General features: G+C 57.9%; 1 protein-coding gene across 4 annotated transcripts in view; it reads right to left on the bottom strand.

Annotated features, from left to right (window-relative positions):
* CHST15 (carbohydrate (N-acetylgalactosamine 4-sulfate 6-O) sulfotransferase 15) overlaps positions 1–27,703 on the bottom strand; it is a 62,403-nt gene that overhangs the window by 24,393 nt on the left and 10,307 nt on the right. For 3 of the 4 annotated variants that reach the window (XM_012723919.1, XM_004680963.2, XM_012723920.1), the window contains exons 2-4: positions 3,777–4,806; positions 2,874–3,213; positions 1,060–1,206 (exon numbers count right to left, since the gene is read on the bottom strand). In XM_012723919.1, the coding sequence (XP_012579373.1) occupies positions 1,060–1,206; positions 2,874–3,213; positions 3,777–4,310 (1,021 nt within the window). In that variant the 5' untranslated portion in view covers positions 4,311–4,806. Of the gene's footprint in view, positions 1–1,059; positions 1,207–2,873; positions 3,214–3,776; positions 4,807–20,061; positions 20,083–27,703 lie in introns of those variants that run through there. The other variant, XM_012723921.1, reaches the window with a different exon arrangement.

Raw genomic sequence — 27,703 nt, 5'->3', positions numbered from 1 at the left:
GTGGGAAGTCAGGAAGCCGACGCAGGTGTTCCTGGTTCATTTATCATCTTAGGCTCCGCTTCCTGCCCTGGGACACGCACTTTTAGCTCCTTCATGAGAGTGCGAAGCTTTCCCAGAGGCTGGCAATGTGGGGGCCACGGGTAGATATGACTGAGCCGTGTGGCTTAGAGCCAATGTTGTAAGAAAACAGCCACTGGCCAGTCCACACAGACGGGAGGGGTGGGGGGGCGGGGGGGTGGCCTTCTCTTGCCTCGGGACTTGATTTCTTTGGGCTAAAAATGAATGAATGAACGAACGAACGGACAAGGGCTTAGCCAGGAGTCATGAGCAAAGAATCATCTCTCAAATGGTTGATTCCTGCCTAGTTGCTAACAGATTCACAAAACTCGCGGAATCAAAATATAATAGATTTAGGAAAATAAAAAAATGGAGGGTGGCCTCAGTAATCAATTTAAACAAAATAAGTGATTCGATTTCTCACTTTCAGAAGGTGTAAGCAGATGAATGTCTTATAAGCTGAATCCAATACGGAGAGCAAATAATAGGTTTTTCATAAAACATTCTGTGAATTTTTAAAACAAATGATTATTTGTCAAGCCAGCTCGTTCTGGAAGTCTAAAGGCCTGAGGTCGACCAAGGCTGGGCTTTTTCAATACCAGTTAGTTACCACGGACGGGCCGGGAGGCGTCGGTTTCAGGAGAAGCCGCCTCTGTTCTTCCCGTCCAGCAGCCGGGACTACAGGCCACAGGTCACCGATGACGGCCGGTTAACAGCACCTACGTCCCCGCCCAAACTCCTCGGACCCAGCTATCAGCAGAAAGCGAGCCACCTGCTTGACTCAAATAAAAACAAGGAAGTGGCGACTTTAGGTCACCTCAGCCACACTTGAGTCTCCACGGAACTGAAACAGCTACCAGCTGCTTCTGCTCTACAGAAGCCACACGGGGCGGCTGCGTGGCGCAGGGGTAAGGGAGGCGTCTCGCCCTGCCGGCCTAGGACCTGCCCCGGGGTGGGGGGAGCCAGGTCCTCCCTGGAGCTGCGGAGGCCTGGAAGGCTTACCGATGATGATTTTATTCATCTTGCTCTGCTCCTTCTCAGAGCTGGCCTGCAGTCCTTGATGGATCTGGTGTGCGGCCAGATCAAAGAGGTCCAGATAGTCTTCTACAGGGTAGCGGTCCCGCAGCCCATCTCTCAGGCGGACAATTCCTACGAGGACAAGAAAGCACAGGCGACGCTGGCGTGGACGGAGTGAGATGGAAAGATCCCAGCGTCCAGCTGCAGCAGCAAAGGGTGACCCAGGTAGCGCACCTGCAGGGAGGGGCGAGGCACCCCCTGCCCTCCTTAACTGACCGTAGCTTCGAGGCGGGGAAACAGCATGCCACTAAGCGGCAGCCAGCTGAGGAAGCCGGCTGCTCGAGAACGGCAGTGCATCTACCCGGAGGCCAGACTTGGGGGCTGGGTCACAGGGGCGCCATGCCAGGTGAGACCTGATGTGGCCAGCAGCCATGGCATCCAAGACACACCTCTTGTCAAACAGAATCAGGGAAAGACCACCGGCCCGGAGGAGCGACATCCTCTGAGCTCCAGGCCCCCAGCACCTTCCTGAACTTCTAACCCCTGGCCTGTCCCCTCAAGCAGCTGGCCCTTCTGTCCAAACTACAGGGGACATGTGGGCCCCTGAGCAGACTCTCACTAGCTGTCCTGGCATGTGGCACTGGCCACAGGCAGCCTGAACTTGCCTTACAAGTGGGTAAATTTTGCTTGCAAACATATTAACCACACAGTGCCCCAAACCACAGCTCCCGAGGGCATCAGGAACACAGAGGACATCTGTGGCCAAGCCCCTGAGGCAGGGTCCAGAGGCCAGCTGGACACCACTTAGAGACGCGTCCTGCCCCTCCCTCAGCCCCACCTGCGGGACCTGGTTCTGATCAGGAAACTGGAGAGCTGGGTCTGGGGCGACACCTGACAAACGAGGAAGGAGATGAAGCCGCCAGCCCCCACGGCCACCGCTGCCAGTCACGTCTGCCGCCTGCTCACTCCAGGAGACACTGAGGGATCAAATCCACCCTCGTCAGGAAACGCACCCAGGGTGGGCTGGACTCAGCCTAGGCTAAGGAGATCGTCTACGGTTCCCTTCTAAGTCCTTTCGGCCCTTCCCACAGACCACGCCCTGGATGCCCGCTGGACTTTAGAATTGGTCATCACTCAGCTCCCGCCGCCAACACAGACTCTGGCAGAAAGGAAAGGTCAAGGCGAGGAAAGAGTGACCGGAGGATGGCAGGTGGCTTGGTGAAATGGGCCGAAACCAGCCGGTGGGCGGCGGGCGGGAGGGCCCGTGGGACAGGGGCCCCAGAAGCAGGGTTGCCCAGAAATATCTGTGTGGGCAGGCGGAAAAAATGAGGTGCAAATTAACACAGGGATGGGCACACAGGCCCTGGGCTGGGCGAGCAGGCAGCGACGAGGTTTTTCTACTGTCTAGTCCGGCGGGAAGAGCACAGAACTATGCACCCGACAGCCACACCCACGTCCACCCGGCCCCCGGTACCACTCCCCACCGGCCCCTGGTCCGGGCCTACAGGAGCTTCCAAGTCTGCACCCAGCCGCAGCTGTGCACACCGCTGGCACAATAATGCTCACCGATGGCTAAAGGCTGTGTCCTGCCTCCGCGGGTGTCTGCGCGCCCGCGGGACCTTAGACAGCTACTCCCCGCTCAGTCCCGCCGCCCGCCCTTCCCAGATCCCCTGCGGGCCCAGCCGCAGGCCCCTGGCGCCCTCGGGGGTCCCCAGGCGACCTCACCCTGAGGCGCGCAGGCAGCGAGCGGAGCTGGGGGCAGTGACACCACCCCAACGCACGCGGCCGCGGTCACTCACCAAACCGCTTGCGCGTCCACCAGTGCGGCTCTTTGATGGCCGAGAACTTCACCTCCGGGTGCAGCCGGAGGCGGTCGTAGAGGTCGGTGGTGCCGCACTTGGGCTGCCCGATGATGTAGAAGCGCGGCAGGCAGCGCAGGCGGAAGTGGCGGCCGTGCGCGTGGGACAGGTGCGCCCAGAAGGCCTTGCGCAGCGCGTCGAAGGTGGAGCGGAAGCGCCGCGAGTAGAGCGCGTACGAGTTGGTCAGGTACGGGTCGGTGGTGTTCCTGCCCGTGAACTCCTCGTACCAGCAGGGGCTCTTACTATTTGGAAGAAATTTATTGGGGATGACTGAAAACATCTGCAACGAGAGAGAAAAGGGGGGGCACACGGAGGGGGAAATGAGCAAAAAGGGGGCTCCCCAGCCCGGCTGCCGGGTGCCGGCGGGGACCGCGAGGTGGAAATGCCGGCAAGGCCCGGAAGTGGCCCAGGGCTGTCTGCCTTAGCCAACATACAAGCTATGGCGGAATGAAGCAAAGCCCGGTGAGAAGTCACCCTCCCATGCGCAGCCGACAAGCCCGCAATCTCCTGGCGATCACCAGTGGGACTCTGGCTGACTGGCCACCGGGGCAAAAGCCACTGTTAGGGAGAACCACAGCAGGACCACGGAGATGCACACAGACAGCCGCTCTCAGGCCCGGGACAGGCGTCCAGCATCGGGAGCCGGCCGCGGCCGCCACATCCCTCCGTGAGGGGCGGGGCGCCGGCTTCGGGACACCCATCGGCAGACTGTCGGGTCGCTACCCCGCTGCTCTTGACGGGGTCGCACCACTTTCTTCCGATTGCCCGAAGTTGGTAGAAAAGGAAACACGTCGGCTCATTTTCCTTAAATCAGTCAGGCCAGCTCGGCGCAAGGCTACTCACGTGGGACTCCTGCTTTCTGAGGTCGCCCACGTCAGGCAGCCGTCTGGTGGTGAACTCAATCCTGGCCGCGATGCTGTTGATGGTCAGCTTGATGCTGGCGTAGTCCTTCACGTAGGAGACGTTGCTGACGGAGGGCTGGTGATGCTCCTGGGAGTCGCTGGGGCTCTCGCTGTCCATCACGCTCGGACTGCTGGGGAAGGCGCCGTAACGGAAAGGGGACGAGAGGAGCAGTTCTTGGTGTGCCCCGGAGAGGATGTAGGAGGCCATCACCAGGGTCATTATGATCAACCCAAAGACGAGGCTACATCGCTTCCCCTTCTTGAGGCGCAGAAACCCGCCCCAGCTCTCGTTGGCTTCAGCCCTCACTTCGAGAACGGCCAGCAAGTTCATCTGCTTACCGTCCACGCGGAACACGATTTTGTTTTCTCCGGGGCACTCGTGGCAACTGTGGTGGGGAAGCCCTGGGCAGCACACCCGTGGTCTCTGGGCAGTGCCGGGTGACAGCTGCTGGCTGCAGTTCATGCAGGGCCTCATGGTGACGCCCGGGCAGCTCTGCCGGCCCCCCGAGCCATGGGCGAGGCCCCAGGATTCCGGACGCAGGCGAGTGCGGCTGGGGCGCGGCAAGGAAGTCTGGTGACCAGCGAAGTGGTCAGGAGGGGGTCACAGGCGCCCAAGCTGTGGAGGGGCAGGAGCACCTTCTTTGGTCGCCTGAAGGACAGCAAAGGGGCGTGGTCTCCGAGTGTCCTGTCCTGTAGGAGCCACTGCAACCTGGGAGAATACACAGGTGCCAAGCAGGTCCGCCAGCCCCTCAGGTTTTTCCCATGGTGCACAAGGACGCGGGGGAGTTCTGGCCGGAGAACACACAAACACGGGGGAGGTCAGAGGCCATCACGGTCATCTGGGCGAGGGCTGGCCGAGCATGTCACCCATGGAGACGCCCCTAGAGACCTCTTCTTGGACATGCCAGGCTCCTCTCAAAAGTCTCCTCTGGGGGGCAGGGGGCGAGCAAACTCGTCACAAGGTCAGATTCCTAAACAGCCAAGAAAAGAGGTTGTATTACAAGACGTGAGGTAGCAGTTGTCCAGGGCTCACCTTCATGGAGGGACACGCATCTCCCTGCTGCTTCTACGTCCAGCCATGTGTGTGAGGGTCACAGAGAGACCCCCTTACACAGTCAGGAGGGAAGTCTTGGGGTCCTTCTGGGTGCTTATCTTTGGGGTCTGGCTCTCCACCAAACGTGACCCCCGCACCAGTACCAGCAGCCCCCCCTCAAACAGCTCCTAGAACACCCGCTGTGACGCCCAGCCTCCTGGGCCCCCACCCGCTTTCCTCCATCATTCTCAGACCCACACATTCTCAGGCTCCTCCGTCACAATGAATGTGAGGGCTGGATCGAAACAGCGGCACTTTTAAGCCAACAAAAACTCCGAGAAGACACACGGTTAGGATGGGAGCAGGTGACCGCCGTCCTCAGTTGAGGAAGTGAGAGTTACCGAACATCTAGAAACACCGAAGTGATTCTCTTTCCCTTAAAAAATACCCACGTGACTTTAAGTTAGTAAACAGTTACTTCCAGTGTGCAGCGTCTCCCCGACTAACCCAACACTTCGGACCCTGAAATCGTTTTCACTGTCATCCTCCCGGTGGAGACACGATTCCAACAAACCCATTCACAGAGCCAGTGGCTGTAAGATGTGTTGTTGCCCAAATGACACTTCTCTGTACATGCTGTTAAAACAAACAAACAAGGACCGGAAAAGGAGGCAGATTCCGATGGAGTAGGAGAGCTCGGCGCGGTGGAGTAACCCTGAACAAGCCACATAAGCACAGAACACTCCAGAACACGCCGGGTCACAGAATTCCCACGAGCGCAGCATGGACTGGTGTGGGATGCGCCGGTCAGGGAGGCTGAGCAGCTGGGGGCAGGCAGGGCCGTGCCTGGAATCCGGGCCAGCAGGGTGCCGTCAGTGGCCAGTGACCTCTGGGCTCAGCCTGGCCCTGACTTTGCTCAGCCACCCCTGACCCATCGCTTGGTACAAACAACAAGAAGGCAGCCCCAAGCTGGAAGCCCCACAGCGAAAGCCAAGAAAACATTCCTTAGCTCGTCTGACACGAGGCCAGCTGGGGTCAACAGTGGGGCGCCAGCCAGGACCGCAGCGGGGGCCAGTTCGCACCCTCCGTCCTCCTAGCTGAGAGCAGCAATTGCCATTTTTCCAGAAAACATTGTCTTTGAAGTTCCAAGACAAGAATGTACAAAATCTGGACCCAACAGAATGGGAAAAACATTCCTAACCAAGAACAAAGGTTTCTTGTTACCAGCAAAGTCACCAAGAAAACCTGACAGCCTCAGCACAGACCTTGGGCAGATGGACAGATGGACAGATAGGTGGACGGACGGCCAGGCCCCGGGCAGGCTGCGGCCTCCGGCCAGAACTGCCACTCCCTGTCTTCCTCCTTGAACATACCGCAGGAACGTAGAGCTGGGGGCCACCCCAAATGTCTTTCAAACTTTTGAAAAACACCTGGAGGTACTGTGAGATTATCTCCTGCAATTCATTCATTCATTGTTCTAGTCAACACACGCCAGGCTCACAGAAAGGAGTAAGTTTGCTCAGGACCTCTGGGGAAGATCTCGCTTAGGAGGGGAACTAGGGTGACGACAGGACGCCAGCGGTGTGAGGAACCAGGAGAGGAAAGACCCAGCGAAGAGACACTGGGGAAACACAGGGCGGGTGGAGCCCCAGACTCTGGGGTGAGTGGGGACCCAGAGAAGCCTCCACAGGGCCTGGCGGCCGCAGTCAAAGCTTGGACTTGTCCAAGGGCGAGAAGCACCACGCCATCTATTCTCCCAAAGGGATCTTTACCACAGGTGAAACCGGCAACTAACACAGCCCAGGGACGAAAGATCACATGAGCGCCTGAGCCGAAAAGCTCAGGCTCTGCCATGCCCCGGCCGGGCCTAAACCATCCCCAGAACACACTTGCAGAGCCAACACTCAGCTTGTTCGTCTTTAAAGAGCACCAGGCCCCTGCACCCCACCTGTCTGGAATGCCCATTGGTGCCAGTCCAGGCAGAGAGGCGGCACCGAGGGGCGCCCCGTCCGGCGTTGACCAGGGGCTGGGGTACACCCCCGCGGGGCACTTCCCCGCCCGGCTCCACGCTGTCCGCTGTGAGGGCCGTAATTGTGGGAACCTGGTACCACCGTGAGAGATCGCATAACTGGCCCCAAAATAGAAGCGTTCAATTACCCAGCTCTGCGCAGGCTGCCCCTATTAACCTCTGCACCCCAGCGTCATTAGCAAGCCATTTGCAACAAAGTCGTAATTGAGAGACCCAGAAATCCCACTTTAGATTAAGTAATTGAATACCCCTTCCGTGTAAGATCGATAAAGGGCATCCAATTTCACCCGAGGAAAAACTTATTAAATTATTGTAGCCATAAGCTGATACGGCAGAAGAAAGATGTACGAAACTTCAAACGAAATCTGGATGGATTTAAATAAATAGCTTCATTTAGGGAGAACACTTACATCTGCCCTCTGGGAGGAGAGGGGGAAAAAATAGCGCATTACATTATTTTATTTGAATATTTAATCGGAAAAAAACTCGATGGGTCTTAATTAACCTTTCCTAAAACACAAAGCCTCCTGATGAGTGTCTGGCAGCAGTGTTTCTCTTAGGGCTACGTATACAGAAACTCATTTTTTCAAGGAATATTCATCAACAAGTGGAAGAGGAACATTTTTACATTTAGCTCACAGCCTCAGACGCTGGCAAGGAGCGAGGAAAGGCAGGACCGGAGAGCACCGACCAGCCCAGAGACGGTGGTTTCCGTCTTATCCTGGAGTCTTAGGCTTTTAATCACAGCGAGGTCAGTAAATAGGACAGAGCCGCGAGGTCAGTAAATAGGACAGAGCCAGCCGCAGCAAAGTCAGAAGACTGCGGGCCCGTGGGCTGGGAGACCAACCTCACGTCAACTGCTGGCCTTAGACACAGACCCAACCCAAGTGACCTGGACCTCCAAAAAGTACAGACGGTGACCGCGGAGGTGCGGCCCAGAGTTCAGGGCTGGGTCTGGAACCCGCTGCCTGGCTTTGGCCTGCGGCTGCCCGGCCCCGACGACACGCTAACCCTCTCCGCCCACTTCCGGGATGTAGAGGGGAATAATCGCAGACCCCAACGAGGGTGCTGCTCTGAGCGCCAAGTGAACCACACCGGGTTACACGCTCAGAAGTTGAGTCTGACTCAGAGAAGAAGCTAAAGGGTTAGCTGGCACCACAGCCACGCCGGCCTGGCCACGGCAAGAATGTGGAAAGTTGCTGCTCGCACTATTATTTAGGCTACATCACTGGCCTGGCAGATCACACCTCCCGGTGTCCACGCCCTTTGCCACAGGGTGCCTTTGGGGCTCTTCTCCCTGAAAGGGGGTGCCTGCCTCCCTTGGGTTTGAGTTTGGAGACTGGCTCTGGCAGATGTGGCCAGAGGCCAGTCCAGCCCCGACTGCTATAGGCCCTGGTGTCCCCTGGCTTTTGGCTCCATGGCCACTGTCCAGGGAAGGCTCTGCCTGGCCAGCAGGGGGTGCAAGACGTCACCCACGTAGCGTAGCGGCTGACCCCTGCACACCCCTCAGTCTCAGCAGACACCTGAGATGCAGCAGAGGCCGCTCTGGGAGTCTGGTAACTGGCACCTATTTTCAGGTTATGACAATAGATGTTCCCAAGTCAGAACCACGGAACTACGTGCACGAGTCCCAAAAGTGTGTTTGTGAACATAAAGGGCAGCTCAGGACCCCGGGAATCTACCGACCTTTGGCCGTCAAGAGGCAACTCGTCCCTCCAGAAGCAGGCCCAGCAAAACGAGGCTGGCAGCCCGCGGTGCCACCAGTCGGGACCTGCCCTGCCCCAGCGGCTCCCAGGTTACCGCCTGGCAAAATGTGTTTCCCACGGCCACGGTGATAACCTGGCGTGGACGGAGGCCGCCGACCCCCCATGTCCTAGGCGTAGATGCCTGCCTCGCCTCTTCCAGCGTCACTACAATTTCTGCCTTGCTGCCCCTCCTTGAGCAAGCCCTTCCTGCAGCCTGCTCTGGTGATTTCCTTGCCAGATTTCACCCATCCTGACGACTGCACACTGCCTCTGCACTTTGTCCGGAACAGGGATTGTCACACGGGCTGGGCAGGCAGGACCTGCCTCACTCGCCAGGAGACACAGGCAGCTGTGCAGTTCTTTTCAAAGCACACTTGACTCTCGGGAAGTTCCTCATCAGCCCTGTGTCTGTTAACAAGGACGACTTCAGAGTATAGAAAAAACAGGTTCTAAGATGTTCCGCTGAGGCCGAGTTTCCGCCACCCGCACCGGCTCTCTGGTGCACCTGCCAACGGAGCTCGTGTCTGGCACTCTGGTGGGGAGTTGGGATGTAACAGTTTTCTGAGCACCCCAACTTCAGGCATCCAGGCTCTGGAGACCGGCAGACCTGCATTCCAACGCACCTCGAAGCCTCACTGGCTTCGCGACTTCGGCAACTAATACAACCTTGGGTGACCTGATTCCCCCATCTGTAAAATAGGAGTAAAATGATCTCTACCTCAGAGTGATCGTGAAGACATGAATAACGCGCCTACAGTGCTCAGCCAGGCACCTGGCAGACAGCCGCCTCGGTAACTGGCAGGGGTTTTCTGCATTGTTCCAGGGGCTGCCCTCAGGCTCTAATGCCAGGCTGATTCGCTTTCGAAGTCTATGTAACTCCAGGCAGGAGTCCATTTTTTCCTGTCTGCAACTCATCTTGTTACAGGGCAGGGAGAGGGGGGCACCACTGAACCCCCAAACCGCCTGCTCTAAATAGGTTCTGCCATCCGCCGCACCAAGACAAAACACGCAAGACTTTAAGGAAAAGGAACTTTAACGCAGTGAGGCTACAGCACGGAAGACAAAGAATGTAATGTCTAAATCAAACACCTGAAGGTACCATCCCCTCGCGGGCCAAAGTCCACCCAAAAGGGACTGGCCCAGCGCGAGGCCTGAAAGCTGCCGCAAGCCTAAAGCACCTTCTGGCCGGGACCCTAGAAAAGGGTCAGACATGGCCGGACACGTCTGGGAGGAAAAGAGCAACATCAGAACCGGTATAAACGCCACCCCAGTCACCTCCCCGCGGGCCTCTCACCCACGTCGCTGTCAACCGGTCCAGGGCCAAGAGGTCTCCTGGCTCACCAGCCTGCTTCCTCCCCCCTCAGATTCCTTCTCTTCTCTGCTTTTCTCTCCTCAGCTCCACCCTCCTTCTAGGGAGGGCAGGAACCTGGAACTTCCCCTTTTCCTAGGGACCCCCTGTTTCAATCTGAAGCAATGAGTGAGAAGGGGCAGGTGGCCGCGACAGGCGGAACACAGGCCGGTCTCAGGCTAGCGATGGGGTATTAGCAAGCCGTGAACGGGCCCTTTCAGTACCTGGGAGCCAGGAGGGGAGCCCTGCGGAGCCCGGCAGGGACAGGGCAGGGAAAGCCGGGCCCCTCGCGTGATGCCCACTAGCACCCAAGGCAACGCTAACCAGAAAGACCGATTTCCCCAGGGTGGGGCACCCAGGAGGCCCACGGTGAGGAGTGGGTGAGCCACATGTTTACAGAGACAACAGGAGAAAAGCCCCAGGGTGCAGGGGACTTCCACTGGAGAGCCCTGAAATGAGGGCGGGCTGCCAGGGCCCAGGGCAACACCAGGGCAGGCCCCTGCCCATCGGGGCCCACGTATCACCAGTGAGGAACGAGCCAGGCCGTCCCCCAGGGAGCAGGAGGCCGCAGGCTCGCGGAGCAGCTCATCCACCAGGAAGCCGTCCTCACCCTGCACATCGCCCTAAGGGACAGTTCACAGTCTCCCCCCAAGATCCAGGCCCGGTGGGGTGGGGGGCCACAGAGTGCTAGTTGGGGAGACACGCCAGCACCCCGCCAACTGGCCTGGGGGCCCGGAGTCTAATTTCCTCAACCCAGACTCTCCATCACCCAGACTGTCTCCTCCAGCCGGGAAGTGGGGTGGCTGATGGGGGCCACAGGGCGCCTGGCGTCAGGGGGGGTAGGAAGCGCAGAAGAGGGGAGGGCAGGGAGGGCCGGCCCATCTGCTGGGCAGGCCCTGCAGCCAGACAGCTTCGAAGGACGGGCCTGGCTGCTAAGACTGATGTGGCGGCTTCCCGGCCACCTGCTCTCTGAAGCTCGGCCACGGAGGTGGCACCTTCCCACAGGCAGCAAGCGCTGGGTGTGACCCTGGGGCTCGGGCTCAGCGCACACCCAGCCCCGGGCACGATTCTGCGCCTCTGAGCCTGAGCACACACTAGGAGCCGGGACAGCCTCTTTCGGCCCCAACGCTCCTGCGCTGATGTATCTTCTCCTCATAGAAAGCCGTGACCCCCGCCTCTGTGAGGCTCCCAGGCCTGCCAAGAAGCTAATGTTTTGCAGTGAGCACTGGAAAGCTGGTGTAGTCTGCTTTATGCAGGGCAAAAGAAGCTGGAAAATCAACCCAAAGACACAAGTCTTTTCTCCTTGACACAGCGAGCACCTGTTAGCACTGCTTATGACGCCCTTGGAGAAACCTGCCCGGAACTGGAGGCTGGACAGGCAGCAAGGTCAGCCTCCGCGGCCCGCGGCCACCCTGCTCCCTGGCCAGGGGTGGAGGCTGGGGCTCAGTGACGCCCCGCTGGACATAAGCTTTGCAAGTCAGGGCCAGGGATGCTGGACATTGACTTCGAATGAGCACAGGTGCAAGGTCACCCCCTCCCCACCAAGCGGCTCCGGCGGGTGCCCACTGGCTGGTTTTTAAATGAATGTGCAAAGCAGCTGAATCCCAGCAGACTGGTAGGAAGGAGACTGCCACTCGGAGACGACAGCGGGGAAGGGCCGGGCTCACCTCACAGGGCCCTCCGTGCGCACACCGGGCCTGGGGGCGTCCGGCAGGACAGGAACACAGTGCCCCTCTTTACTGGTGGGAAACTGTGGCCCAAGAAGTCAGGGCCACACCCCTTGCCCCCACGAACCAGAGTCCCGGGGGGAGACAGGGGAGAGTTCAGGAGGTCAGCAGCCTGGGCAAAACCCCTTAACCAGGTGCACCCTGGCAGTGGGCCCTCGGCCTCCATGTGTCCTCCAGGCCGCAGGTCTGCTCTCGGCCCAGCCATCTCCACTCCCCCAGGACAGTGAGGAAGTCCCTGTCAGTCTTCTCGCACGCTATCAAGGGTTCAAACGCCGGCAATAACAGCCCTTAGCTACCAGGGAGTGGCACGCTCTCGGCCCAAGTGACTCCGGCACCGTGAAGCCACAAAGAGCACGCGCCCATCTCCAGCAGCCGTCCCTTCTGCAGCTCCCAGCTGAATGCAGAGACCGTCCTGAGCCAAGGAGCCTGCGGCCTTGTCCCGCCCGGCCCCAGGGCTCCTCCGCCTACTCTGGCTCTTCAGGAGCCAGAAGAAAAGCTCGGTCGGTCGGGAGCTGAAGCCGCCGAAGCCCGCAGAAGCCGGGCCAGACTTCCTGCGGGATGTGGGAAGGGGCCCCCCGCCACACAGCTCACACATTCAAAACCAACTGCGAACAATGGTTTTGCAGATGTACAGTGTGCCGACAATGAATAAATTAGAGGCAGCACAGTGGAAGGGGGAGCAGCTGTGCACCCCGCCAGATGGCCTTGCTGATCTGAATAGTTTTAAACATTGTTTTATTTCCAGAGATAAGCAAAATACGAATCTGGTTAACCCTTGAACAGGGAGAACTTCCCCAAAGCACTCCTTTGGGGTGTATTCTTTATGATGGAGAGTGATGGGGCTATATTATTCCAGTGTCCTCTGGAAGGTTCTAGAACAAGGTGCAATGGGCCTGATCCAGGGCTCACGTGAGGTCAGTGGCCATTTATGGCCAGTGTGCAGCCAGGCCCAGACCTCGCGGGTGTGGCCAGGGAGGACACCACCTCCGGCAGAGGCCCAGCTCAGAATGGAGGCCCGGCTAGGGGGCAGCACAGCAGCCCCCGGGGTGTGCAGAGGAATGCAGGGGCTGCTGCACGCTGCAAGACAATGTAAAGCTGCCAGGTTTAAATATTTAAACAGAAGAAACATTGTTTTCGAGCTAAGTGGTCCTCAGATGCATCAGCCAGCCAGCAAACCTGCCGCTCCCACCTGCCCAGCTGTCCTCAGGCACCCTGGTCTGTTCGCCTCTGCCTGCAGGGTTCCGTGCGCTGAGTCTGAGAAACACTGAGGAAACGGGGTGGGGGGTGGTGAGGGAGAGCTAACAGGGAGCCCCGCTCCCTGGAAGGGGCTCGAGGTCTCCCTGAGCTTGAGGCCATGCCCAAGGGAGCCCCAGCGGCGCTTTGCAGGGGAGAAGGCTCTGGGCAGTAGCCCAGCTGCTCACTGCAGTGGGTGGGGGCCCCTGGGGGTCCTCTGAAGCGGGCAGGGGCCAGCGTGCTCCCCCCGACACCTTTCCATCTGGCTCCCACTGCACTTACACCGACAAGCACCAGCTCTGTCGTCCATAACCACAGTGGCAGTGAAGATGAAATAATAACCGGAAGGAAGTCTTGAATCAAAGAGAGTGACAGGGGCTGGCCCGGGCGGTGAGTTCACACCAAGTCCTGCTTCCTCTTTTCTTGAGACTCCAGTTCTCCTCCCCACCCCTCCCCCCCCACCCCTGCCCTGGGCACGGCTCTGCCCGCACCTGTGGGCTGCTGGAGAAAGGAGACAACGGCAGCAAAGCGGGACCCTCTGTCCAATTCCCCGGGCCACCGCCTGCGCTCACCCGCCCCCCGCAGTCAGGACACGACTGCCTCCCCCGATCCTCTGCCTTCTTGCCCCCCAGATGGCAGCTGGGGTCGTTGTCTACAGGCCCAGCCCCTGTGTGAGGCGGGAAGAGGAAGCATTCAACAGCAGCCGGGGCTGAGCTTGGAGCGGGGTGGCCTGAAGCCTGGCCCTGCCGGGGCCCCCAGGGCCGAGGCTGCTCCTAGCCTGATGCCCCCCACCCGTGCCCTGCAGCTCCAGGTAGGATGGAAGGAGAGACCCGGAGAAGAAACAAAGCTAAAACATGGTGGCATCAAACCCTCCTCCTCGCTTCCCTGACACTAGCGGAAAACAGGCCCGGTGTCTGATCGGCTCCCCCGGCCTCTGCCGGGCAGGCAGCCCCAACGGGCACCAAACAGGACGAGTCGCCCAGGTGGACCCGGCTGCCACGTGGGGTCTCTTCTCCATCGAGGTTGCGACCTTCGGAAAGTGGGGATACGTGGTTTGGCTTGGTTTGCCCAGTTTCCCAAACAGTTTCGGCACTGCAGGCTGGCGCCGAACACCCACTGAGGATCGCGGCAAAGGCAGGTCCCCCAAAACACCTCCACTTTCTCCAGCGCCGCGGGCGGCTCCCCACACTGTGCCGTCTGGCCGCTGATGGCAGGGACGGTTTGTGCAGGTGGACAAAGCCGGCTCACTCGAGCAGAGGTGTCGCCACAGACCCCTGGCCCGGGAGCCACTATGCCCTGGACTCTCACCGAGGAACCTGGGGGGAGAGGAATGCAATCGGAAAGATCTGGAGAGCTCTGGCTTTGTTTGCAGAGAGCATACATCCTCTTAGGCTAAAAAAAAGTCGCAAATGTTTTTGACTTTTAAAAAGTCATTGCGCGGCCGGCTCCTATCAAGAACTGCTCTGGTCTGTTTCAGAAAAATAAATATTTGGCCAAAGTGCGTGCTGGTTCAGGCTGAAGTCAGTTCACCATCGGCAGGAATTTCTCCCCGGAGGTGTCTCCCGGCCCCTCCAAAGGCCCAGGAGTGACCGTGAGCTGCCATGAGCACTGGCCAGGGGCCCCGGAAGGCGTGCGGTGAGGGCCGGGCAGGACACGCACGCCCAGGCAGGACAAGATGGGCACCACCACCCACTGGGCAGCCACTGGCCCTGGCCCCCGCCACTGGCCGCCTGGGACACTGGCCTCTCCCTCCCTGTGCTGAGTCACGCAGAAAGGAGGCTCTACAGGCACCAGCAATGCCCCTGGTCCTCCTCACCCCACTACTCCACTCGGGTCTCCACCTGCCGCCCCGCCCCACTGTCTGCCCGATCCGTGACCTCCTACCACCCTCCAGATGTCAGCCGAGGGGCCCAACCCCAAGAAAGGCAGTCCTCGGCTCCCGGCGGGCGGGCGGGCTTCTGTGCTGTCTCTGTCTGGGTCACTAGCAGGCCCTGGAGCCAAAAGTGTCTTTCTTGCTTCCTGTTACAGCTACTCCCCAAGAAAGGAGGTGGAGAAGGATGCAGGAGGCAGACGAGCCACTAAAGTAACGCACAGAGAATTCCCAGTGAATGGCTGATTTCTGGCATTTAAAGGAGAACGTTACGCCTTCAGAGTGTGCAGCCCCTTCTCTCTAGGGCAAGGCCCACGGCGCCAGGGCTCTCGGCCTCCACATGCTCCAGGGGTCTGGGGTGGGCTGGGCGTCACGGATCTTGGGGTCCTGACACCCCTGCCCATGCCACACCCCACTCTGGTGGAGCAGAACAAGGGACCGTGTGGGCCCAGGACTGTGTCTCCTCCCTGCCAGACTCAAGCTCACCTCCTGGCCTCCTCCAAATTAACTTCCACACTTAAGCAAACACCAAAATGACATGTCCTGGTAAATTATAGGATTGTTATCTGCGGCCAGAGTTCTAGTTTTCTCCACTTAGCTTTATTTTTACCCATCTTCAGTTCTTTTTTTTTTTTAAGGATTTATTTATTTATGCACACAAGAACTGGGGTACAGGCCAGAGGTGCAGGGGGGTGAGAGGACTCACCAAAAATAAAGTGGGGAGCAGGACAGGCCGACTGAGGAAGTCCACTGCTGAGAGGAGCAGCAGGTGGGTCAGGAGAGGTCTGCGTGCCTGAGGGTCACCTCCGCACCCTGAGGGTCACCACGGGGCGGGGACCTGCAGGCAGTTTGATGATGCTGCGCGTTAACCCCTTGCACCCGTTTTCAGTTTTTAAACCCCTCCCAGCGAATTCTGTACACACGTGCACAACACAATTTCTAGCACCGTCACAAAGTCCCAGGACTGGGTCTGGACTGGGCTGGATCATTTTCATTCCTTCCCTACAAAGGAAATTTGAAAATGCTTCAAATTCAGAGACGGATAAAATCCAAATCACCTTTCTCCTCGCTTTGCTTCCTTTCCCCTCTTTTTCTTAACCGGTGGCCTCGAGACGCTGCACCTCAGAAACCACACACTACCAGCCACCTGTGCCATCACTGACTCCCCTTTAAATCATCGGGCCAGTTCGCACGGGCAGAGTCGAGGGGCAGGCCAGGCGCCCCTGGCGTGACAGCGCCCACCAGCTCCGGCTGAGGGGCGATGAGGCAGGCAAGAACTGGGGGTGCGGGCAGAAGCTTCTCCAGCCCGCGGCGGAGGCACTGGGGCTGGGCTGGGCCCCCTCCCCTCTCTCGTGGAAACAGCAAAGAAGCAGGCCCACAAGGTCCCAGGCTGCGGGCTGATCTGTGCTCGGTGTTCCTGCCCTGGGATTATTTTCACCTTCTGATGACAAAACCATTGACGACATCACTGGGCCATGTCCGGTTGACTCAGTTTTTCTGAGCTTTTCACACCCTTCTGCAGTTGTAAAGCCTTGAGTGGAAAACAAACGCTGATGACCAAATCCCACGTTGCATCACCCCGGGAATAGCCAGAAGGGCTCTCTTTCTAATTCCAGCTTGGGGAGGGGACCTGCAACCTGGGCTTCAAGTCAGCCCCCTCGCGGAGGGGCTGGGGAGGGCAGCTCCCACCCTGGCAGGCCCGTGCCTGCCCCCTCCGGCTGCCTCGGCTTCTGGCTTCTGAGAGCCGTGGTGACAGTGGGGCTGGGTGATCACACACCTGTGATCATGCACCTGGTCCTTTGTTATTCATCCTCCGCCCACCCACCCCCATAGGAAAACCCAAAGTGGGGTTGCAGCTGGAGCAGAACGGGCTGCACACCTCAGAATAATGACCCCAAGTAGGCCCCAACCCCAACGGGCCTGGCTCCAGCAGACCCCACTCCCAGGAGGCCCCCCACCCGTTCCCCCACCCTGAGCTGCGCGGCTGCAAAGCCTTTGCAAGCCACCTACCTCAAGCCTCTTTAAAATGCTGTCTGTGAGTCTCAAAGAACAAATTAGAGGCAGCTTTCCAAAATAGCTGTGGCTCTTAGATATTTATCTCCCATTGATATTTTCTGGCCAGTCACTCACATTCACATGGTTCAACAAAGCCCTGGCATCTTCCAGACATGTCCGGACTGATCTATTCGAGTGAGAGCACGGGCTTTGATGTGCAGGGCACATCCTGTCCTGCAGTGCAGGTGGGCACGGAAGTCACCAGAACCAGAGCCAGGCACCTGAGCGCCAAGCCGTCAGGGCCCTCAGTCCCTTCGAGATCAGTCGAGCGCCCCAGGTCGGGGTTGGCTTGCGACCGTAGCAAAGAGGCAGCTGGAGGCCATCATGTGGATGTGGCAGGCGGCGCTCAGAGCTGGGCGCCAGGGCCATCCAGCCTGGCAGAGCCAGGAATATACACTGAGGTCGCTTCAAGAGGCACTGGGTTTTCAAATTTCATTAAAGGTTGTGTCTAAACATGTAAAATTAAAATGATGCATTGAAGCAATTATCCAGATACTTAATGTCAAAACTCCTAGAACCTTTGCCTCAATTAGGAAGAGAACTGAAGCAAAAAATGAGCGTTTGGCTAATCCCAGAAGAGCTTCCCGCCACTCCCCTCCCCTGCGGTCAGAGGCAGGGAAGGGTGGTGGAGAGCAGACCCCAGCCAGTGGGTGGGCCTGCCCCTGCGGACAGGCCCCCAGGCACCCCCCAGGCCCCACCTCAGCAAGTGGGGCCCAGCCAGGAGGCCCGAGCCGACCCAGGAAAGGGCGCCCCCAGGGCCCCACGTCCGCCTCCAGCCGCTCGATCCTGGCCGCTCCCAGGCCTGCGGGGCAGGTCTGGCTGTGTCACACGATGCCTGGCTCGTGCTGGCCCCCTCTAGAAGGCTGCCCATTGCAGTGCCCCCGAAATAAACGACTCCCTGTCTGTTGCAACAACTGATCCTTCATATCTTAATCCAGGACAAGAGGATCAAAACACATACATTTTAATGGCCACGCAGGCTGCTGTGGGAAGACTCGCTACACTCCTGTAAGAAATTCTGCTTTCATTTCACTTGCCTTGATATCTCTGCTCTTACAGACAAAAGAGAAAAAAGGCAGAGACAGAGGAAACCATTATTTTTTAAATGAATGGACAAGACCCATTTATTTAAAGTGGAGCTATAAGAGGGTGATCCCCAGGGGACCTGGGGCCCGCCTCTTCCCCCCCCCAAAGCATTCCATTTTAATGAGGAACACAATTCACGTGATAAAAACAGGATCGGTTTCTCTGCCATGACACCCTGGCTCCTCTCAAACAAAGACTGGCCCAGGCCGTATCGCCAGGTCTGCTCAGCGCAGTGGCCGCCAAGGGCCAGGCACAGGCGGACAAGGGTGAGGACGGGATCGGAGCGGCTCCATGCACGGGGCTCTTAGCCTCTGACCCCAGAAGACTTTGACTGCCCCCACAAGCCCGAGCCTTCCAGCTGCCCCCCAGGGCAGGTGGCTTGATAGTGGACCCCAGGGGAGTAGGGACCCGCAGTGGGATCCACCCATCACATTCGAAACCTTACAGAGAGAACAGGGTCCCGGCACTGGCTCCACCCTCAGGCCACGACAGCCTGCCTTGGCCACGGCCTGCAGGTGGCCCCTCCGTGAGGCCTTCCAGCACCTTCCCTCCCTTCACACCCGGCTCAGGTCTTCCTGGAGGCCTCCCCAATATCTGCAGTGTTGGGAGTGACCAGAGACTTACTGGCAAGGACTGAGGTAGGGCGGTAAAGAATGGAGCCTTGCGTCCACGCTTGGTAAAGCAGCAGTAGACTGACCTTGCGTCCTGGACGGGACTAGCTGAAGGGGACAGCGAGTGGGCCTCCCATCAAGGACACAGCGACGAGTCACCCCTCGGGAATCCGAGTTTAGAATGTATATCGGAGACGCTTCCCCCTTACTGAGGGGGCAGTAGCTGCGGACCCACCCTAGGGGCTCCGTCTCAGCTGCTGTCCGGAAGCAATAAACTCTGCTTGCTCGGCCTCTCTGCCTCCCGCCTTCCCTCCTTGCGGCCGGTCACAGAAGTGGGGACAAAACATGCAGCATCTGCACCTGTTGCACAAAGGAGAGCCCGACGGCGGGCCCGCTCCCAGAATCGGCCCTGCTGGCTGGTCGGCCCCGGGCGAGGAGCAGAACCTCTCGGCCGCTCCGCTGCAGACGCGTCTCACAACCCCTGCTTTTCCAAACCTCAGTGAGTCACGAAACTCACAGGCCATGGAGGCCCGGGAAAGTGTCCTTGTCTCCTCCTTCCATCGGAGGCCACTGTCCAGAAGTTCAAACTCGCGGGCTCAGGTACGCGAGCGGCCCTGCAGCACGGTCGGCCGGGCACAGGGGCCGGGAGCTGCCCGTCCCGGGGCTCATGGGGTGTCAGAGGGGAGCAGGCGCTGGGGGCCAGTCCCCCATCTCGCCCTGTCTCTCTCTCTCTCTGGCTCTGGCTCTGTCTCGCTCTCGCTCAGTCTCTTAATTTATGTGTAGCTATTTCCTTCCCAATCACTATAAACTAGATGTATTTACCTCACACTCCCACATCAGGTAAGAAAAACATCGTGGGCTTTTCTACCAATATTTTCCTTCTCAAAATAAAAACAAAGCTTGTGGATGTCTCCACAAGGAGACGAGAAATCGCACCCGCTTGCCACACTGAACAAGCTCGGGACCGGCCAGGGTGCCCCAGGAAGGGAGGGCCGGTGGGGATGACCCCACTCTCGCCCTCAGCGGGCACGGCGTGGCCTCCTCACGCAGGCCCTGCCCGGCTGCCCCCATGCGCCCCGAGGAGACCTGGCTTGAGCTGCTCTCCTTAGGTACTCTGCGTCCAGAGTCTGCTCCCAAACCCCCACCCCGATAAAAAGTAACCTTAATTCTCAGTCAAGATGCCCCGTTACAGGCCCTCCCTAGTGGCGCAGCGGGTTAAAGCACAGCACTGGGAAGCTAAAGCCACTTCTCCAAGAGTTCGATCCCCGCCTGCCCCGGAGGTGACCACGGGGCGCGGCAGACCTCTCCTGACCCGCCCGCTGCTCCCCTCAGCAGTGGACTTCGTCCTGCTCCCCGCTCTGTCTCTGGTGAAGCCTCTCACCACCCCTGCACCTCTGGCCTGTACCCCAGTTCTGTATGCACAAATAAATAAATCTTTTTTAAAAGAGATGCCCTGTTACAATTTAAAACCCCAAAAGACAAGGCTCACCGCTGCTGGAACCTTCCGCCTCCTCAGCGGCCAGCTTGGATGCCACTTTCTGCTTGGAAGAGGGCAAGGGCACCCACAGAGCCTGGGCGAGTCTCGCTGCGCTGGAGAGAACAAAGACCTCACACAGCAAGGCCCAGGCCTCCGCGCCCGCTGCCCCTCGCCCGAGGAGGGCCCGGGCACTGGAACCGCTCACACACGCTGCTCACGCGCCCCTTCCAGGATCTGCACGGTTGGAAGATGACCAGAGAGGCCTTCTGTGGCCCTGAGAGCATGGACTCTCTCCAGAGGCTTTCGGGGGCGGGAGGGCAGAGTTTGAGCAAAATATGGCAGAGGGAAAGGCCGAGAAGGTGTGGGAGCCCCCGTCGGGCCCAGACAAGTTGCCGCAAACAGAGTCAGGCCTCACCGCTAAGAGGGGCCGGACGGTCAGCGTTTCTCAGCCTTTTCGACTCTGTGAAGAGAAGTGGCGGGACTCTGAGTGGACATGCACACAGCCCGGCGGGCTGCGACTTCAGGTTTTCTCCTCTGAGCTGAACTGCCAGGCCATGGGTGTCCTCAGAGAACGGTCACCCTCGGACCTGCCCATCCCAAAGAGCCCATCTGGAAAAATCCAGGTTCCTGCGGCGGGAATCAGGGGAGGGGCGCAGAATCAGTGACAAGCCAGGACCGGCGGATGCTCTCCGAGCCCAGGGTCAGGCCCCGGCAGGCCCCCGGCTCAGTGCAGCCACAGCCCCACCCGGGGCCCGCAGGCCGCTGCGCAGCAAGGAGCCGCCGTGCGGGAGAGCTTGGCGCCCGGCACCCAGGCCCGCTCCGGCAGCAGAGACCTCGCGGCCAGAGGGCACTCAGGGCCCCTCCAGGTCTCCCTGCTGCGGCCCCATCACTTAATTCCTACTACTTTGGACGAGGGCTGCCCTTTCATGTCGACTAAAGCCCGGCAAATAAAATCCCATAGCCGTTCTGGAAATACCCGAGGAATTATATCATTAGGATTAAAGCGAGTGAGAAACCACACCCAGAGACTGATCCCTGGTGGGCCCAGCAGCTAAAAACAAACATGTAGAAGATGACGGGACACCCCAGCACCCAGCAGGGTTCCAGAAAGCGAGAGACGCGGAATCTTCCACTCAGCCAGGAGCCCCAAGCGAGCGAGTGCATTTCTACCAGCCGGGTTATCCTAACTGCCCGGTGATTTAGACAATGGGGGAGGGGTGCTCTTTAGTTTCTCACACTGGTGTGACACGGCCACCCGGCCAGCACCCGGTGGCCTCGGAACAGGCCCCAGACACCGAGACCTAAGCCCGTCCAGCCCCGCCAGTGGGGAAGCTCTCCCAGAGCTGAGCGACGGGCTCATTTCACACCCCGGGGAGACTCGGCACTGCCAGGGCCCTGCCTGCACCCCCTCCAGCTTTGGGCATCACAAATGGTCCCCAGGATGGCGAGGTTGAAATATCACCTACAAACACACTCAGCTTTAACCTTCCTTTGTGAGGAATCCAAAATCCACTAAGTGTGTGCTGATGATGCCCTCGCATCTCATTCGGGGGCATTTTGTCATGAATGCGGCCGTGAGGGCCCCTCGGCGATGACTGCGTCACGCGGGGGTGATGACTGCGTCACGCGGGGGTGATGACTGCGTCACGCGGGGGTCCACACCGCACGCTGCACGGGGACCGTGCATCTTTAAGACATCAGCTTGCAGAAAGTTTAATTAAAGCGCACAGGAGTATCATTCATCTGGAACTGGGGCTCCCGTCCAACACGCCAAGCAGCAGAACCTCCCAGCCTTAGCAACACCTACAAGGGACAGAGTAGAAACGTCCCCGGACCTGAGTGCTTTTCCACCTCTTCGGGGTCGCTGATCCCCCGTAAAACCACTGCAGGCAAGAAGGGATGGCCCTCAGGTTGCAGGGGGACAGAGAGGCTCAGAAGGGTCGGGTGAGCAGCCCCAAGACGCACAGTGGCCGGTGCGAACTGGGCCTGACGTGCCGCAGCTGGACGGAGCGGGGCCAGCCCATGAGCTAAGAGGGCGGCTGCTGCGTTCGAGTCCTGACCGCACCACCAGCTGGACAAACGGAGGCAGGGGGAGCTCTCTGGCCTCCGTTTCACTCTGGATGGGGCGTTAACTGGCCCTGTAAGAGTGAACGAAACCATGAACAGGAAGTCCGCGGGGAGCAGGCCAGGGTCCGCTGCCATTCTCAGAGCCCCTTCCCCAAGCTCCATCCCGCTCTCGTTATCTCTGAGGAGCGCCAGGCGAAGGCCATCCCCCCCCACACAGCAGGGATGGTCGCCACGACATGCCACGTGGACGTGGCCCGTGGACGTGCCACACACCACACACGGGCCTGGCGGCTTGCCACAGACACTAATTTTAGCTGATGGACGGTTGGCAGCGATCCAAGCCACCCGAGAGAGGAAGAACTGCACTGCAGTTTCCGAAATTCTAAAAGGCTTCCCAAGCCGGGACCCACAGGCTAACAGACGGCAGTGGACGAGGGCCGCAGCCTGGTGCAGGCACCGCACCGTCGGCCCCGGGTGTGGATGGTGACCGTGGCTACTGAGGTGCTGCCATGTGGGAGCTGGGGGAGAACACACATACAGGAACTCTACACGTTTTGCAACTTTAGAAATCTGAAACGATTTCAAAATCAAAAGCAACAATAAACGATGAGGGAGCATCTCCGAGAAGCCAGAGATTAAGCGGACTCTGGCCAGTCCCCAGCGGGAGGGCCCGCGAGTGGCTCCCGGGCAGCGTGGCTCCACGCGGGCCCAGGAAATGCCGGAAGCCCATCTGGAATGATTCCACATCAAGCTATTCTGGAAAAAAGAATGTTTCTTTTACGCCTCCATTTACTAAAGCACAGGGAGATTTATGTTTCATCCATAGTTTAAAAATTAATCATCAGCAGCACAAAGTAGAGAGACATATTGCTGCAACGAGTGATGACATTCATTAGAAAACCTTTGCAATGCGATGCCCACCGGATGTCCAGCCAGCACCAGGGAGCCACTTGAGGTGGTGGAGATGGCTGACCGACGCAGGTCCTGTGCCCCGGGGAGAGGCCGCCGCTGACGTGTGGTCAGCAGTGACTGCCCAGTGCTGTGCGGAGCCGCCCACATGTGGACAAGGTCCAGGAGAGGAGGCCGAGGACGTGGGGGCCAGGGGGCCACATAGGAGGTGCCCACAGGGACCACAGGGGGCTGGGTGATGGTAGGGGCTGGGGTGGGCTGTCACCGAGGGTCCACGACGTAGGAGGCAGCCAGAGGGACACAATACAGAGGCGAGAAACGGCCAGGGTGGCCGCTGGGGGAGGAAGACCCTCCACCCGAGGGGCCGCTGAGGGGGAGCCGAGCACGGGGGGCCAGGACTGAGGCGAGGCCAGGAGGGCAGCGTGGCGCTGCCCCCGCCGGCGGGCCGCTGGGAGCTGCCACCGCATTCGAGTCAGCAGCCAGCCTTCACCTTTAGGGCTCCGCAGCACTGTCTTGTCTTGTTTTCGCAAGTGTGGCTTCAGCTGCCACCCCCACCCCAAGCCTGTGCTCGCATAAAAATAGCTCCTGCTCCCCGCCAGGACGGAGGGGCCTCGCCCGTGTGCTGAGACTGCAGCTGTGGCCAGAGTGCTCTTTGCCCAGGGCCAGGCGGGGCTGGAAGTGCCAAGCTGGACGAGGGGGAGCAGCAAAGAGTGGACATCAGCTCGAGTGCACCGTCAGCCAAGACCTCTGACGAGAGCGCGGCCCCCAGGCCGGCGCTGGAACCCGCAGCTCCGCATGGCCGCGCCCGCTGCCTGGGGGCTCTGTCCGATGTCGGGGCTCTGCCATCTTGTCTTTCAAGGACCAGCTCAGCAGCCACCTCCATGGAAAGGCCTCCCCAGTGCCACCCACCTCGGGCATCTTCTTCTACCCATTCCCTGGTATCTGTCTGCTGTGCGGCCTCCCCAATGAGGACATTCACTGACCTCCTGCTGAGGCCACCGCTGGGCACACAGCAAGACCTCAGTCCCTGGAGGGGACTCAGAGTCGGGGCAGAGCTGAGCTAGAGAAGCTGCAGAGGTCAAAGATCTGGGCTCCGGAGTCCTCCGCTGATGAAGCTGAGGGCTGAGGAACGAGGGCCTTCACCTCTGCAGACCTCAGTATCCCCAGCTGCAAAAGTGGGGTGAGCAAGACAAGAAACATATCCAGAGAGCTGCAAGGCCCCTACATCCCTGTGCCGTCTTGGCCGCCTGAGGCGGTCCGTCCAACTCTCTCCTTGTCTCCTCCATGCGCTTGTCTGTCTGTCCACCCACCCAGCCTTTCTGTCCCGGGGCCTGACCTTGGGAACATAACCTTGAATGAGACATACTTCCTGTCCTAAAAGAATGAGGAAGCTTCTAGGGCAGAAATTTAAAGGATGCATCCCCCCCTTCCCCCCCCACCCCAGCACTGACCAGCTAAATGCCAAAGCCTCCGGACCCCTGACTGAGCCTCCATACGGGTGAGAATGGGGTCACACCTGCACAGGAGAGCAGACCGAGCACCCCACAGCTGCTGCAGCGCAATGGAAAATGTCCATCCTTACAGCCAGAGAATGTGGTCAAGAGGTCCTGGGTCACAGTCCAAGTCCCAGTGTAACAGGGGGTCCCTAGGAAAAGGGGAAGTTCCAGGTTCCCTGCCCCATCCAGAAGGAGGGTGGAGCTGAGCAGAGAAAAAGAAGAAAAGAGAAGGAAGCAGATGGAGAAAGAGGAGACCTGAGGAAGCCACATGGAGCAGCGAGCATGTGATGGAGAAACTGGGCTTGTTTCCTGACCCTGGACTGGTGAAGGCAGCTGTGGGTGAGATACCTGTAGGGAGGTGACTCTGGCAGTGTTTATATGGATTTTGATTTTGCTCTTTTTCTCCCAGGTTTGTCTGGCCATGTCTGACCCTTTTCCATGGGTCCCGGCCAGAAGGTGCTTTAGTCTTATGGCCGCTTTCAGGCCTTGCTTTGGGCCAACACCTTTTGGGTGGACTTTTGCCCACAAGGGGCCGGGTCACTTCAGGTGTTTGATTTAGAAGTGCTATTCTTTGTGTTCCATATTGTATATTCACTGTATTAAAGTCCCTTTTCATTAAAGTTTTATATGCTTTGTCTTGATGCGGTGGATGGCAGAACCCACTTAGAGCAGGCAGGTTTGGGGCTTTAGGGGTTCCCTCTCCCCCTGTCCTGTAACAGATAACCCACAGACAGGCAACCCAATTCACTTTGGGGTGCCCTGTAAGACCAGCACAGAAGGAGGACAAAAGAGGCTGTTTCCTGAGATCACAAAGATGATCGGTCCCCATCTTTGGGGAGAACTTCTCATAACAGTTCAGTCACTGCTGAGTTCCTGCTCATGGCTCTCGGATTAGAGAGCTGAACATATGTGTTCACTTATGTGCACACAGAGATGCCCAGGCCCCACCCTGCAGAACACAGATCAGGACTGAAGTGCATGGGTTCTCTAGTTCTTTCCATGGACCCCACGCGGCATCTTGGATTTAGAGTCCCTTGGCTTCTGGCAGTGTTTACCCCATACTGTTGTGGAAAAGCATCATGGTGTCAAGGAAGACAGGACAGGAGCCCAGGGGGACCTCCTGGCAGAACGGTGATTCCTTGGCATCGAGAACATTCCAGCCACTATCTACAGCACCATCACAACTCAGATGGTACCTGGGAACAAAGTGCTAGAAAATCCATCCTGGGCCACAGCCAACGCCCAGGGGTGCAGCCCCACCCAGCCGGAACAAAGGCAGCCTGCACGTTTCCCTCATGCTTTGACCCAGCATAATTCCTTCAAAAACAACTCTATCATGAGCCCCGGAGTCTCAATCACAGCCCCTTGTTTCTGGGCTTGGCCAGATCAGATAAAATTTCATTCTCTGAATTGGTTCCTAATTTAATTATTCCCCGGATAAGTGTGGGCCTCCCATAGCTATGGGGGAAAGAACCCAAAGACTTGGTGTGGTTCTTGTTTGGCAGGGGATGGAGAGTGAGTCACTCTGGGGCCTCTGTCAGGTCAGGGGGGTTAGAGCAGTGGGCTTGTGCAGGAGGGCCCCACCTGTCACCCCACAAGGATGTTCAAGGGTGAACTAACTAACAGCTTAGGGAGAATGTGCAAAAGTAACTGGACTGGGATTACTAAAAGTCAGAGGATCTTGCCTCTGTGTGGCCGCAGGGGCCTCAGTTTCCCCATCCTCAAAAGGGAGTCATATTGTTTCCCTGAAGACCATTCCAAGCTCCAAGCTCAGACAAGTCAGAGAAGGGTTAGAACCCCATCTGAGAATAAGCCTTCTCAAGGGCCAGGGAAAGACCAAGTAAATGAATCTTATTAGGAATATAAAGCATAAACCTCATGAAACAAACTTAGAAATGAAAATATATCCACACAAAAGCCTGTACTCAAATGTATAAAAAAGCGATTTTTTATGAGAACACCAAAAGAGAAGATACAAATGTCTATTACCCAAAAAAAAAAAAGGTGTGGGGGGGAGGTACATGAGCTATCCATATGGTGGAATATTACTTGGCCATGAAAAGGAGTAAAGTTCTGCTACAGGCTACAACATGGATGAACCATAAAAAGTCATGACAAGAGAAAGAAACCAGCCCAAAAGGACCACATATGATGTGACATATATCATACATGATTATATAGTCATACGATACATGATTTCACTCACATGAAAGTCCTGAATAGAGAATTCAGTGGAAACAGAGAGTGATCACTTACTCCTGCAGGGTAGAAAGTGAATGGGAAGGTGAAGCTGATTGCTCAGGGGTAAAGATTTCTTTCTGGAATGATAAAATGCTGCCAAAGTGATCGCAGTGCTAACTGCACATACTGTGCACATGCTAAGAACTACTGAGTTGAATATTGGCAGTGGGTGAGTTAACTGTATGGTATGTGAATCGTATCTCAATAAAGCTGTATGGAAAAAAGTAAGTTGATCGGGGGGAAGTCTGTGGCATCATATTTTTAGATAAGTCAAATCACACACACACACGCTTTCTCTCTTTCCTCTCCCTTTTCCTCCCCCGACACAGTTCTGCAGTTTCATAACTGGTCCAACAAGCCTATTTGCAGTGGGCAAATCTTCCCCTTCCACAAACCAGAAAACTGCTGACTCAGAGGAGGCAGAACTGCATTTTTCTATCGATTTGCTTCAGCTCTAAAAGCCAATAGCTCATTTATCCTCTACCACCCAAATGGCAACCGAACTTTCATCTGCTTTTTAATACATCAGATTTACTCTTCAAGAAAACTGTGTACAGTGCGAAAGATCTGAGGTTTCAACTGTCCACCATCAGCAATCGAATACATGTGGGTTTGGCCGGGAAGGTATTTCTGATGAGGAGATCCTGCTTCCTAAGCTCCCACTCTTCTCTTTTGCACATCTTTCCAGATCTAATTTCTCCCAGGAACTGCTTAGAGTGAGTATAAATAGCTTTTCAAAGTTAGGGCGACACAAATGTCAGGCTGATCTCGTTCTCACTCACGGGAGCGCCCCTCCCCCCTCCTTCCTCCTGGTCCCCTTCTCCCCAAGCACTGCACACCCCACGGCCGCTACTCCGCTGACTTTCAACACCGTTCAACCGGAAGTCAGGCCTGAGACAGGGTTGCGATCCCTGTGCCGTCTTGGCCGCCTGAGGCGGTCC

Source organism: Condylura cristata, unplaced genomic scaffold (assembly GCF_000260355.1).
Source record: "Condylura cristata isolate star-nosed mole 26May11 unplaced genomic scaffold, ConCri1.0 scaffold00011, whole genome shotgun sequence".
In the NCBI taxonomy this organism is placed as follows: domain Eukaryota; kingdom Metazoa; phylum Chordata; class Mammalia; order Eulipotyphla; family Talpidae; genus Condylura; species Condylura cristata.
The sequence above is the reverse complement of the archived record's forward strand: the minus strand, read 5'-3'. Positions and strand labels throughout refer to the sequence as shown.